General features: G+C 55.1%; 1 protein-coding gene across 4 annotated transcripts in view; it reads left to right on the forward strand.

Annotated features, from left to right (window-relative positions):
- Positions 1-12,805, forward strand: part of LOC144732112 (transcription factor HIVEP2-like) — a 54,698-nt gene extending 41,893 nt beyond the window's left edge. For all 4 annotated transcript variants that reach the window (XM_078613426.1, XM_078613400.1, XM_078613416.1 and 1 more), the window contains exons 5-7: positions 1,488-1,583; positions 4,813-5,867; positions 6,282-12,805. In XM_078613426.1, the coding sequence (XP_078469552.1) occupies positions 1,488-1,583; positions 4,813-5,867; positions 6,282-6,953 (1,823 nt within the window). In that variant the 3' untranslated portion in view covers positions 6,954-12,805. The remainder of the gene's footprint in view (positions 1-1,487; positions 1,584-4,812; positions 5,868-6,281) is intronic.
- The last annotated feature ends 1,184 nt before the right edge of the window (positions 12,806-13,989 follow it).

Consider the following 13,989-nt stretch of genomic DNA (forward strand, 5'->3'; position numbering starts at 1 on the left):
TATGCAGTGTTATATTTGTTTTAAATGTTGCAATGGTTTTGCGGCTCCCAGTTTATTTTTTCCTTCGGAAACGGGTCCAAGTGGCTCTTTATGTCTTAAAGGTTGCAGACCCCTGAACTAGTGGATGGAATGACGGATGGACAGATGGACAGAGAGATAGACAGAATGGTAAACTGATGTACTGTTGGATTATAGATGGATTGATAGGGACACATACTGATTGATCGATGGAGAGCGGAACAGTCGGTGAGAGGAATGCTCAGACAGATAGATCGACCTCAAGATTGTGGATGGAAAGATAAACAGAGAGACAAATGGACGGACAGATAAAGGAACGACGGACGGACTGACGGAGTGATGGACGAACGATTTTGCCGACCCGTGTCGATGAGCAGGGTCATCCTGACCGCGGGACGCGGTGACGAAGGAACCCTGTGGGGGACAGCGAGCGCCGTGGCAGGAAGGGTCCCGGGTGGCAATATGGCCACTCACCGGCACGGCTTCGCCCAGATGGGAATGCCTCTGCAGCGCCAGTGGAATTTTAACGAGCTCATATTTGTGTAATTCTGTTGGAACTCGCTTACCGTCTAATGATTACAGCTAATGAAGCGTTGGCTGCTTCTGTTTTATTTTTAACTTCACTAGGTGGCTTTGATTAGAGTTCTGGGCAGTGAGAGGTTGGCTTTTTTTTTACTTTACACAACTGCAGTTAATCAACGGGGCCCCTTGTTTGGTACCTCGCGTCCGGCCTGGGTGCTGTGTTGGCAGATCGGCGGCGAAACGGCTCAGTAAAGAGAGGAGAGGAACAATAATCGTGAGAGTAATTTAAACTTTGTCGGGCGCCACCGAGAAGCGAGGAAACGACTCGAGAGGAGGAGCCGCAGAAAAGCGAGAAGGCAGCCAGGCGATGAGCCGCTCCTGACAACAATTCCCCAAGCTTCAGCGGTTCTCTATATATTGGGATGTTTTCAGCCAATTATACATTTGGGGGGGAAGCCGTAGCACTCGGAGAAAATCCACGCGAGCGAGGGGGGGGGGGGGCAACACTCTGCCCCATGCAGGAGGGGCAGATAGAGAATAGTTCATACTGCTGTACTCTGAGCTAAGCGAGTAAGTCACCCTGAGGGCTGACTTTTTAAGAAGTCACCAGGAGTGACTGTCGTGCCCTCTCTGGCAAGCCCCTTTGTTCCCACGCCTCGGCGCGTGAACCCTGGGGCCCTGGCTGTGATCCTCCCGCCGCCACGGCACGATGTCCGACGTTTCGTTCCGCGTGCCGGGAGCGTCTTCGGGAATTGCTAAATTGCAAGATTTGGGTTCCTTGAAGAAGCTGCCAGCGAGCGTCCCGGAGCGGAACGTCGGACTTCGCGCCGTAGGCTGCACGCGGTCGGCACAGCCCCCGAATACGCGTCGGGAGAGCTACGCGGACAGCGCCCCCCCCGCGCGCGCAAGGCCGACGGGGTGGTGACGCCGCTTCCGTTTCCCCCCAGGGAACCTCACCAAGCACGTCAAGTCCAAAGCTCACAGCAAGAAGTGCCTAGAGATGGGAATCAGCGCGATGATGGGAGACGACCCCGGGGAGCAAGGTGAGGCGGAGAGGGGGTGGGGGGGTGGAGTTACAGTCCTTAACACCCTCATGTCATCCCCTTCACATCCTCTCACAACCCCTCCTGACTGTCTCTAGCGCCTCTTGTGTCCCAGAGTCCCCAAGAGTGCGTGGAGCAAAGGAAATATCGATGGCAGCTTGGATGCATACATTTAATCATACGCAGCAGCAGCAGCAGCGATTATCTATCCACTGCTGCATGAAAGCTTCTCCCCACGCCGTCAGAATCCCCACCGCAGTCTCTCCACGTGACAATCCTGCCTGTAGCTCCTCCAACGAGCCGATGGCACGACTCCGTCTCCACGGTGAGCGTCGTCTTGGGGCGTTGTTCGCTGTTGTTCGGCTCGACCGAAAATAAAAAGCAGAAACGTCTTTAATTTAAGCAGGAAGGCCTCGATTGAGCCGCGAGGGCGGCGAGGAATTGGCCACAAAGAAAATAGCCAGTTTCAATTTGCAGTCGGCCAAGCGACGCCATCAACTCATGGATCGTCCATCAACAATATCTAATATCTGTCAATCTGATGTTTGTCAGCTGACCTTCGTCCCGGCTCCCAGTCTCCCTTCCCCCCCCACCCCCAGCCGGCAAAAACGGCGGCGCAGTTTTGCCGACAACGGCTGCCAAGATTGAGACCCCCGCATCCTCCCCAGGGTGGCCCTCGTTTCTGCTGATGGTTCCGGGTAGCTTCCACAGGCTTCTTCTCTCCGTTACGTAAGGCCCGGCGGCCACCGGGGGGGGGGGGGGGGGGCGAGGGCATGGCTTCTTGGCTTAGTCCTCGCCGCCACGTGTGACTTGGTTGGATAGCAACATGGGGTGCGGTGGAGGGGGGGCCCTGGTCCAACTCGGCAGATACAAACTATTACTAAAAATATTTTTTATTTTACCAGGTAAGGCCCACTGAGCTCTGTAGCTCTTTTTTCAGAAGTGACCTGGCCGCAATTGATAGCTCAACGAAGTGGCTTATCACGTGGAAATGTATATCAGCCATATACTCTAAATGCGTGATGTCGATTCTAAATGTGGAGGGAAAAACTGGATGTCCTGGAGAAAAATCCACGCGACCACGGGGATAACATGCAAAATCCAAATATACAAGCGTCAGGGTCGGGATCGAACCCACTGCCTCCCGTATAAGCAAGATAAGCAAGCAAAACTAAAGGTTCTGGCTCCCAAGAAGTCCAAGAGGGCCCTGGGTTCATTGAATACATCAAGGTTCAGCTCTAAACTCATAGCCTCAAAAAAAATATCGCTAAATTATCAACCTGTCTAGCTTCTATCGCGACTTGCTTTTCTCTTTTTCTCGTCCTTTTTCGTCTCCGTTTGCCCGTACCTCACTCCATCTGTGCCTCTCGCTCTCTGCATGCAGAGTGGGTGGGTGGGGGGTCGGGGGTGTGCTGCCCCTACTGTGCGAAACAGAAGCCACGTTGAAGGGATTCGAGAAATAGTTTTGCGATATCCGCTGGGCCGTTGTCGAACGAAACTGTCCGCGACGCTCTCTCCCTCTCTCCGTCTCTCCCTCTCTCCCTCTCTCCGTCTCTCCCTCTCTCCCTTTCTCCCTCTCTCCGTCTCTCTGTGAGAGTTCCGAGTGGATTCCTCGTCTCGTGACGCGGCGCTCACAGCACAATCGGGGTCACATTTGGGTGGGGGCGGAAACTACAGATCTAGAGAGATTCTTGATTGTTATCGTGACCCATATTCTTAGGTTTTTTCGGTAAAGTCCACATAGGTTGCCTCCGAAACGTCGTGATTTTTATTTTCTATTTTACTTTTAATTTTAATTTTTTACCTACGTGACTTTGCCGAAAAAACCTAAGAATAATGTTATCGTGACCCTCAACCGAGGCAATTCGTTGAATCACGTGGGGGGCGGTGAGTGGGTGTGGGGTTAAGAGGGCGGTGGTGGGGAGGGGAAATGTTCAGGTAGGAGTTATGGCAGTGTTTTTCATTGCAAGGCCCGCGAGACCACAACGGTCTCTTGGTGGCCTTTAGTGCGACCTCTGACGGGCCCCATTATTGCGCTGCTGTCAAACCCCCGATGGGTTTCAAATGTGCGGAGGCGCTCACACACCGATGATGTCTCATCGGCAAAAGCAGCCTCCCCTCTGAAAGTGAGTGAAGACCATTGGGTTAGGATGGTGGGTAGCGAATCGTTTTATCTTTCCCAACAATCCTTGCCCACTGACCCGATAGACACTGGGTCCTCGGTTCATCTGTAAAACGTGGGTTTTTTTTATTTGCCTGGCGTTCGGAGATCCATCCACGTGGCCGCGAATCCATCCACGAGGAGCAAGCAGTGGCGAGATGTTAACTACCTCGCCCGGTGTACAAGATTCCTGGGTTCGATCTCGACCCTGACGCCTGTATATGTGGAGTTTGCACGCTCTCTCTCTCCCCGTGGTCGCGTGGATTTTTCTCCGGGTCCTCCGGTTTTTTTCCCCCCTTCACATTTAGAAACCAAAGTGCACTTTAAGTTTTTGGCTGCTGTAAATTTCCACCTGATTGGCCACGTGGTTGAGCTTATCATTTGTGGCCAGGTCGCTTCTGAACAAAAAAAAGAGCCATATAGCCCAGTGGGGCCTCACCCGGTGAAATGAAACGTTCCTGGCCGTATCAGTTTCTTTGTAGCAGTTTTACGTTGCCCGCTAAGTGAGACGAAGGGGGCTCGCTCGGTTTTTTTTGCGGCCGTGTGGCGCCACCTGCTGTTGACGTTCCGCCGCTGCGGCTGCCTCGCGATGACCCCCCCCTCTCCCCGACCTTTCCTCGTGTGACGCGCGATACGTTCGCTGCATTCGCATCAATGAAGCCGTCCGTTGCTTTCGAACGATGGCGAGGCAGCCAACGACAAAGGAACAACAAGAAAAAAAAACAGAGAACTCGTCCAAAAGGACAACCAACCACGGAGACGGAACGACGAGATGAGTTCATCATGTCAGACGCCTCGTTGTTCTGGCACCTTCAGAGGCACTGGAGGGAGTAATTAATGAACGATGATGATGACGATGATGACGGCGATTATTATGACGATGACGACGATAATGACGACGACGATGATGACGACGATGATGACGGTGACAATGATGACGACGACGACGATGATAAGGATGATGATGACGATGATGACGACGAAGATGATGACGACGATGATGATGACAATGATGACGACGATGAGGGCTCTTGTCTGCGTCTGTCTCCCGTCTCGTGAAATGCGCAGATCCGGAGTGGCAGCCGTCTCCAGGAGCCAGGGCGGATCACCAGTTTTCCGATGCCGACGACTCGGATCGAGATCGCGACGATGACGACGACGACGACGATGAAGACGACGAGGACGATAACGATGAAGGATTGGCGGCTCTTGCGGCCCTCACATCCGACGGGAACCTCCGGAGCGCTTCTCCTCTGGGCAGGTGGCAGCCGTGCGGGACTGGAGAACGCGGGGCCCGTTCCGCCGGAGGGTGGCCGAGCGCCGCCGACGCCGCCTTCGACGACGAAGTCGCCCGCCTGACGTTGAGGCTGCGAGCTCCGCCCCACGGCGCCGCCTCCATCTCTGCCGCGCGTCCCTTGCCACGGACGTGCCTCTCTCCTCCACCGCGGCACGATGCGGCGCCCGCTCTCGCGGTGACGCCCGGCGGAAGCTCGCCATCTCAGTCCTCGAGGGCACTCCCGGGTCGCTCTCTCGCCGGCGGAGGCACGAGGTCGCCGCCGTACGATGCGCGGCCAGGCAAGGGAGCGCCGCTGGCGCCGTCTCCGAATCGCCTTGGCGTTCTGCTCGAGCGCGCGATGCGGGACCGGCCTCGCCTCGCCGGGGGCTGCTCCCTCTCGCCGAGCCGGCCGCGGGCGGTGCCGCGCGACGGCTCGCCTTCCCCCGGTCGGCACGGCGCGTTCCGGACGCACTCGCTGTCGCCGTACCGGCGCGATGTGGCGAGGGACGGGCCCCCGTCCCCCGGCGGCGCAGGCCGCACCCACTCGCTCTCGCCGCGCAGGGGCGGCGCGGCCCGGCTAACCGACGACCCCGCGGTTGTGGCGGCAGCTCCTTCTCCTGCCACGGGACGATCCCCACCGGCGCTTGCCGCGTGCGGCGCTGGCGGCGGGCGGACGGACCCGCTGGTCTCCGCGGCTCCGCGGCCGCAGCAGTCTCCACTCGCAGACGCCGCCCGCTGTGGCCTGACGGCTTCTGCACGGCATTCTGGGAGTTTGGCCGGAGACCCCCCAGGGAGTAAAGGAAGAGGCTCCTCGTGCGAGGAGCAGGCCGCCCAGTGCTACGCTGACGTGAGTTTTGCTTCTCGGTTGTTGATTTTGGTTTATTTTTTTATGTTTTTTTTTATTCCTCTGATTTCGGAATCAGGATCTTTATTTAGCCTGGAGGAATCTGATGAGCTATGAAGCTCTTTTTCACAGATGTCCAGTATGGGCGGGTCAGAGACCCCTCGTCATAATGCAATCCCCAATGAAGAGTCATCGGGGACTGGGCTGATACCATCAATTCGCTGTACGAGTTTAATCGCGATGCGACTGATACGCAGAATCAAATTCTGCACCTCGGCATTGCCGACTCAGTGCTCAGAGAATAACGCAACCACATTCACTCCAGTCGGTAACGCTTTTAATCGTACGTCTAACCAACGTGTACGCATTAAACACTCGCTGCATTCTTCCAACAAACATCCACCGTCTCGTTCGCAGGTCGGGCCGACGTCCGGCAACGGCGTCCGCGCGCAGCCCCCGGACGATCGCCCCTTCGGCGCCACCCCCGGCGGTCCCGCCCGGCCCCTCCCGAGCGAGCCGCGCCAACTCTCCACCCGCCACCTGCAGCTGCCAAAAGCGCTGCCGCACGCGGTGGCCGTGGTCGGCAGCGTCCACATGATCGACATGAGCAGCGTGGCCCGGGCCGCCGGCTCCGCCTCCTCCTTCTCCTCCTTCTCCTCCTCCTCCCTCGACGAAGAGGCCGCGGTGGCGCTCGCCCCCGAGCGCTTGGCCGAGCCGTCGTTCGCCGGCGCCGCCCACCGCCGCCGCCGCGGGACGCCCCCCCCGGTCGCCGTGCTTGCCACGACGCCCGTCTGCCCAGATCCGTTCGCGTTCGACTCGGGGCACGCCGCCGTCCGCTTCCGGGCCGAGCCTCCGGAGTTTCGCGCGGCGGCGGCGGCAGCGAGGAGCGGAGGGACGACGACGATGACGACGGGGAGGGGGGGAGGCGACCCCTGCGAGCTGGCGGCGCTGCCTCTGTCCGTCGCGTGCGCCGTGGTGGAGGTGGCGCCCCCGAGGCCGCGTCGGCCGGAGGAAGGCGGAATGCACGGCTCCGGGCGGAGGCCCCTGCCGGTCAGCGCCGGGGTTTCGGAGACGGCGGCGACGACGTGACCGGGGGAACGGGGGGGGGGGCGGTGAAACTTCTCACCGGATATTAGAATGGAGCAGGCGCGTGACTCGCAACCGCAGCCGGAGCAGTAGCAGCGAGAGGCGTGATCGATGTGATGTGCCGGGGGGCGCGGAATTATTTTTGAGGTTGCCGTCACCGAAACGAATCCCTGGACGTAACATTCCACCTCGTTGGCATAGCAAGTGATGGTGAATGCTGCCCACAGAGAACTGGTAAATGGGGGCATGTGTTATCTTGGCTCGGTTGGTGAAACGCGAAGACTTTGAAACCGTAATGGACAATGCAACATGCACCAGGAGGAGTCTTATAAAGTTAGTGACGTCATTCAAGTAATTCTGTGCCATCGCGGTCACGTCTCATGTGGAAGTGCAATCTCTTCATATTAGGGAGTGGCCCACTGTGGAAGTGGATACCACAGAACTATGTCTGAGATACCTACAAATGGACCCTCGTTTCACAGAGTAGGGGGCAGCACTATCCGATCTGCACTACATATGAGTCATGTTCGTCGCATGGCAGTCGACGCCACCTTCGACGACGGTTATTGGTGACCGGGCTAACACCATCCAGTCACTCCACTTGAATCCTGGTTTAATCACAGATGGCTGCCTGGATTTGAACCCAGGATCTCAGCTGCGCCAGCTCACTGCTCTAAAACTCCGAGCCACTCGGCCATCTCAAACGTTGTTTTCTTTTAAATAATAATAAAGTTGACTGATACACAACCGATCAGCACGGTTGACTATGTACGGTGCGAAAGAAGTTCAACACGCATACGTGCCGGCCTTCATAAGTGCTCTTTAACAACACGCGAGCCCCACAAATTCAGCTGGTGTGCGCCACTCAACGTGCCGCGCGGTGTCGTTCTCCATCCTGCCGTGCTTGTGGTGCCCGCGAAGAATCCCAAATGTCTTGCCCTGCATGCATTGGTCGCTGCATCTGTCCTCTTCTCGTGCCGCCCCACCAATAATGCGCGTTCCGAGCGCTGGCGTCCGTCGCGTGCGAGAGATATGTTTTGGGACGTGTGGCTCGAGGGGACAAGGAGACGGAACACCGCCGGTGGACCGCGCTTGAGGGCCCAACAAACACCACCAGGGCCGCCCCGATGAGGGAAGCAAAAGGAGGATTTTGCCACAGGCCTCAAACAAAAGAAAAGCTCAAGCAACGGGCCTATTTGTTTTTTTGCGAATGAATAAGGGGCAGCCCCAACATGGCATTCTAACCCTGGGGCCCTCCAAGCCCAAGCTTCCAGGAACCTCCGATTAGCACGGTTAGCTACGTACGGTGCGAAAAGAAGTTCAACACAAGTACAACCTCTGAGCGCCACCTGTCACTGCCATAAACCTTCCAGGAGGATTCTTTCAAATGAGGAATAATGACGATTATTTTTTATTGGTCTCGTTTCGCATTTCATTCCTTTTGCTTGTGATGGCCTTGCGCGTCGACCGCTTGGTGTGGGGGGCAGGTGTGGTTCGAGCCCCCCACCCCGCCTCCCGCTAGCGGGGAAAGGGAACTTTACCCCGTGACGCCAGCTGGGGGAAAAGTGAGTTAACGAGCAGCGCAAAGCTTCTCTGGACAGCGTGGTGCGTTTACAGCACTTGCGTGGCCGTCAAGTTTGTGCAACGCGATCGTGTAAGATTTACTGGCTGCCACTAAAAGGAGGTGGAAATGGGTAATTGCCGCCTGTAAATGTCACCGTCAGTGGTGGGTGTGTGTGTGTGAGAGAGAACGGGTGGTGGAGCGGTCGTGTAGCGGTCAGCGTGCTGCTCTATGAAGCCGGCCACCCGCGTTCGATTCCCGCTCACGGACAACAGCAGTGACGATTATCTGAACCGGTCTTGGGCCTCCACTTCTAGGTTGACTCGGCCTCAAATGAGTACCTCGTGTCGTGTGTCAAAACATCACCGCTGGGGAGACAAAGGCGGTTGGGAGTGGTGCTGGCCACCCACCCCCTCGTGTACCATGACGGCCTTCACAGGTGCTCGCTAACAGCACTTGTCCCGACAGTCTGTTAAGGCCACACGGGGTAATCTTTGTCTTTGGACACGGGTGAGTGTGAAGTTTCGGAGCCACGAGCGTGCGATCTGCGTGAGTTTGTGTCTTTGTGTGTGTTCCTTACGAGGGGTTAAGGGAGAGAACATTGGACAGTTAAAGCCGTTAAATTGCCGCGAGACGGGAGGGTGTGAGCGCGCTCGATGGCGTGACGGGCGTGCGATGATGGGACGCCGCTGCTTACGCAAACGCGTTCAGACTCGAGGGTGCCCTCTTGTTTTGTTGGCGTTATTGTGACTAGCAAGAATTATTTTTTCGCGGTTTTTTTTTTTCAAAGTGTCACGCTTAGCTACGTGACGTTCCAGTGACTTTGAACATCCGAGGCCAGTTGCATAAACACCCTGAAGTGATATGTGTTTTCCCCTCTTGGAGAGGAAACACATTATTTGGTGATGTTGCTGCGGCAGTGGTGCACAAGCACAAATAACAAAAAAAAACTAAACACATTTTTCAATGACACTGCGAACTTAAATGGAAAAATTATATAGTAGGCGACGTTTCAGACAATGGCCCTCCTTCATTTCATTTACACGCGATGAATAAGCGCCGGTGCCCAAAACGTCCGCGTGTTCTTTTTCAATGTGTTCATGGCATTGTTCTTGACGAATGTGAGTTTTTATTATCTGAAGTGCAGCGTGTCTGTGCGCCACGTACGTGTGCCCCCTTACCCCCCCAACCCACCTCCCCCCCCCCACTCCCCCGCTTCTTTCCCGGTGAGTGTAATGATCCACCGGCGCACTTTCGTGGCAAATTATTGCCGGCAAATCGACACCGGCAAGCGGTGAAGGAGGAACTTTGCGTCGATCGCAATCGCACGGGCGGTTGCGCAATCCCACATTGCCTGTGACCTGCGCGCCAGCCAGGTCCGATGAGCACGCTTGGCCACGTACGGTGCGAAAGAATCTCAGCGTACGGTACCGCGCACAGGTCGCACGCAGCAAGCCCTGCGATGATCGCTGCTTGCCAGGTGCGGGGAGAAAAGCGACGGAGCTCTTGGCACTTACCCGAGCGGCAGACGTACGCTGAGGATGTATCGTGCACGTGCGTGCAAGCGTGCACACGCGCGCGCGTGTGATATGCGGGGAGCGGTGACGTGGCGGTCAGCGCATCGGCGCTCGGAAAGAACCCGGCCACTCGGGTTCGATTCCCCTTCACGGTCGATGTCGGTGGCGAATATTTAAATCGCTCCTGGGCCCCTCCTCGAGGTCAACTCGGCCTTAAAATTAGTACGTGGTGTGGAGACAAAGGCGGCCTGGGGTGGCGGTAGCCACCCAATCCCCTCGTGTATGCCGTTCCGGCCTGCTCGCTAATAGCACTTGCCTCAACAGTCTACTCCAGGCTATACGGGAGGGATCTTTGTCTTTTGTTTGTCTTTTGTGATATGCACTAGAGGCTTGGCACACGACGCCGTGGTGAAGTCGCCACCCTCGAGTGGAGACTGATACCGGGGTTGCACGCTGCTTGTGACGTGATGCTATTTGTACCGTAGAGCAACGTGAGCTGTTGCTTTGTGACACACGGCATGGAGAAGCGATGGTGTCCCTACGCTTGAATGTAAAGCCCTGCTGGAGCCAGCCTACGGTTGCCACCTCATGGGTACAATGACGACCGGGGGGGTGGTAGGGGGGACATCACACGGGAAAGAAGAAACATCCGGCGTTAATCTTTATTGAGTGGGTGTCTTAATCGCGCAACCGACACAAAAAAAAACCGACAACGACTTTTAATCTCCCGGAAGGAGTTTTAACACGTAGGCGTTCCGCGAGCAATATTAATTCTGGCAAATCGCCTGATGAAGCTGGTTGCAATCACCAGCCAAACGTCGTAGTCGAATTGTGAATGTTGTGGGTTCACTCTGCCAACGCACAACCGGCGCGCTGAAGTCGTAACTCGCTGGCGCGTCCTGTTCACTCGGCAAACCTCACCAATTGACTGCGTCGGGTGGTGGGCGCTGGCTTTAACAACGACACATTTACATGCACCCGATCTCCCGCGAGGATTTTTGTTCGCAGCGTCCCCAGCACATTTGCGAACACTCGACAAGAGGGACGATGCTCGCCAAGCCAGGGCAGGTGGCAACCCTAGGTGGAGTGCGGGATGGAGAGTTGGTGGGTCACCCCCTACCCCTCACCCCCTGATGCTGTGCGTCCTGTGGGGACTCCAGGCGGTGGGTCACGTGTGTGTGTGTGTTTGCGGGCAAGAGGCAACAGGGAGGCGCTGGGCGCTGCCAGCTCGTCGACATTTTGTCCCGCAGTTATGGTAGAAAATAAAAAAAGAGTAACAGTTGATAATTGGTTCTTTACCCTTCTATCTGGCAACAAAACTGACAGTCAGTCTGAGGTGTCAGTTTTGTTGCCAGATAGAAGGGTAAAGATAGAAGGGTAAAGAACCAATTATCATATTTTTTACTGGCAAATGAGGTTCCCATAGTGAAGAGTAACAGTTATTACAAAGAAAGCTAGGCAGACACCTTCATTTTATATACTTAAATAGATCTATATATATATATGTGCCTGTATAATAAGCAAATGCACAAGGGATTTATTGCACTGAACACACGGATTTGTCAAATCTACGACGATGTCCTCTCTTGTGTTCACCAAATCCATCCGCGAGTGGGATTTTGGGGAGTTGTTATTGGCTGAAAATGCACGTGACTTCACCCCACTAGTGACGTCAAAATTAAATGACCCCGGCTTGACCCTGGCGTGCCCTCTCCAACGTGACCCCCCCCCCCCACGTGACCCCGATATAACCTTGTGTGACCCCCGCTGCTTCGAATCGACAGAAACGCGAGAAATACAAATCACACGGTGCAACGTTTTTTGGTATTGGGTGTCAAATATTTTCCTGACATGTAAAACGATAAAATAAGAATATACAATACATATGAGTGTTTTAATGATATATGTACAACTGTATATGCACATGTGTACATACTGCGCGTGTGTATATATTTATATATGTGTGCAATATATCGAGTGAATTGAATATATACTCATGCAAATATACACAATGAATGGCACACAGTGGCATTTACCGGCAACCCATGATGGGTGACTTAAACTTTTATTTTTATTTTATCTCGCGTCGTTGTGTATTTTTAGACTTGTACATGCCAAAGTGTTGTGCAATTCCTCAACATAAAATACGATTTTACGTGCTGGGTGTTTTTTTTTACATACATGTGAAAATATTGATCGTTGCCATAATGGAATATGTGAAGTTTTGGTGATTATAATTTAAGTGATACCTATAAATCCCCCAGCTTACGCAAGTACTTTACTGCAATTTAAAATTGACTGCGAGCCCCCTTTACGCTTGTAAGGTCTTACCGCGTGCGCGCGTGTGTGTACGTGCACTGTTTAGTATACGTGGGAGCGGTGGTGCAGCGGTTAGCGTGCTGCGCTCCAAGTCCAGCGACCCGAGTTCGATTCCCGCTCACGGCCAACACCAGTGACGATTATCTGAACCGGTCCTGGGCCTCTCCTATGTCGATTCAGAGTACGTTGTGGGGTGTGTATAACATATCACCAATAGGGAGACAAAGGCGGCCGGGCGTGGTGCTGGCCACCCACCCCCTCGTGTGTCGTGCCGGCCTTCATAGGTGCTCGCTCAAAGCACTTGCCCCAGCAGTCTGTTAAGGCTATATGGGGGATCTTTGTATATTGTAACAGATGAAGATGTAGAACCAGCCGTCCTCCACACGTGTCACATGTGAATGTATGCCCACCCCATAATAACGACTTCTTTGGTACAAATAAATTTTACCCGTAAGTAACGGACGGTGGCAAGCCTCTGTGCAGGTGGTCGCGCGCAATGCACCGCACATTCCTCTCCCATCACTGTCATCGTCGTCAGCCTTTGGTCTATCCACTGCTGGATGATGGCCTCCCTCCCACCGTCGCCATCGCTCACGGTCCAGTGATGCCACCACCACCACCACCATTCGTCTCACTCCTTCCTTCCTGCACACGAGCCGACCGTCATGCCAGCCACTCTGGCCGGAGTAACCCTCCCCCCATGTGACTGAGATCCCCCCCCCCAACCCCCACTCCCCCCTGGCTGCTCAATATGGTCAGCGTGAAAGAGCAAGTGGGAGAGACTGAAAATGGATGAGTGAGCGAGAGAGAGCGAGCGAGAGGGTGAGTTGGAGGACAGCGATTGAGTGAGACGTGCAATTCGCCTGGTGTGATCGGCAGGGTCAGTGAGCGAGAGGGTGAGTGGCCGAGAGCGTGAAATGTCGAGTGGGCGGGAGGGTGAGGTGAGTTATTAGAATGGTGAGCGGACGAGATGCCGAAGTGGCTGAGTGAGAGAGAGAGAGCGAGAGAGAGAGAGGGTGAGATGTCACGAGGGCAGGAGCCACCGGATGTGCGTCGACCAGTGTGCAGTGACTGTGGGTGTCTGGGCATGGATGCCACGGGGTGAGTTACCGCTCCACCAGCATTTTCCTGGGGCGTCGTGACTGATCGACATCGCCCCCAAGTGGTTTGTTCTCGCTAATCGCCTGATGAAGCTGGTTGTCATCACCCGCGAAACGTGCTCATACATAATGTGGGCTTACTCACCAACGGACCGGTGTGCTGAACTAGTGACTAACTGTCACGTTTTATTTACGTCGCAAACCTTACTAATTGGCTGTGTCGGGGTGGTGGCGGATTTCACGACACATTTATATCCACGCGATCTAACCCACCCACCCCCCTAATAAAAACGTTATAAAAGATAAAATTGGTCGCGAAAGCCTATTGCTGCGTGTTAAGCTGGTTTGTTTTGTTGCTGACCACTTTGCAACGAACGGGTCACCCAGCCTCACCGATGTGTGTGTCTGTGTGTGTATGGGGAGCCCTCCAACAACAACCGAGGGCGGAGGAGTGACGCTCACAACAACGAGCGGAGCGCCGGGTGGCTAAAGCACAGCAAGTTGGTACAGTAGGGGGCACAGGTGGTGCATCAGCCAGTCAT

This window comes from Lampetra planeri, chromosome 2, assembly GCF_965212315.1.
Source record: "Lampetra planeri chromosome 2, kcLamPlan1.2.h2, whole genome shotgun sequence".
Classification (NCBI taxonomy): Eukaryota; Metazoa; Chordata; class Hyperoartia; order Petromyzontiformes; family Petromyzontidae; genus Lampetra; species Lampetra planeri.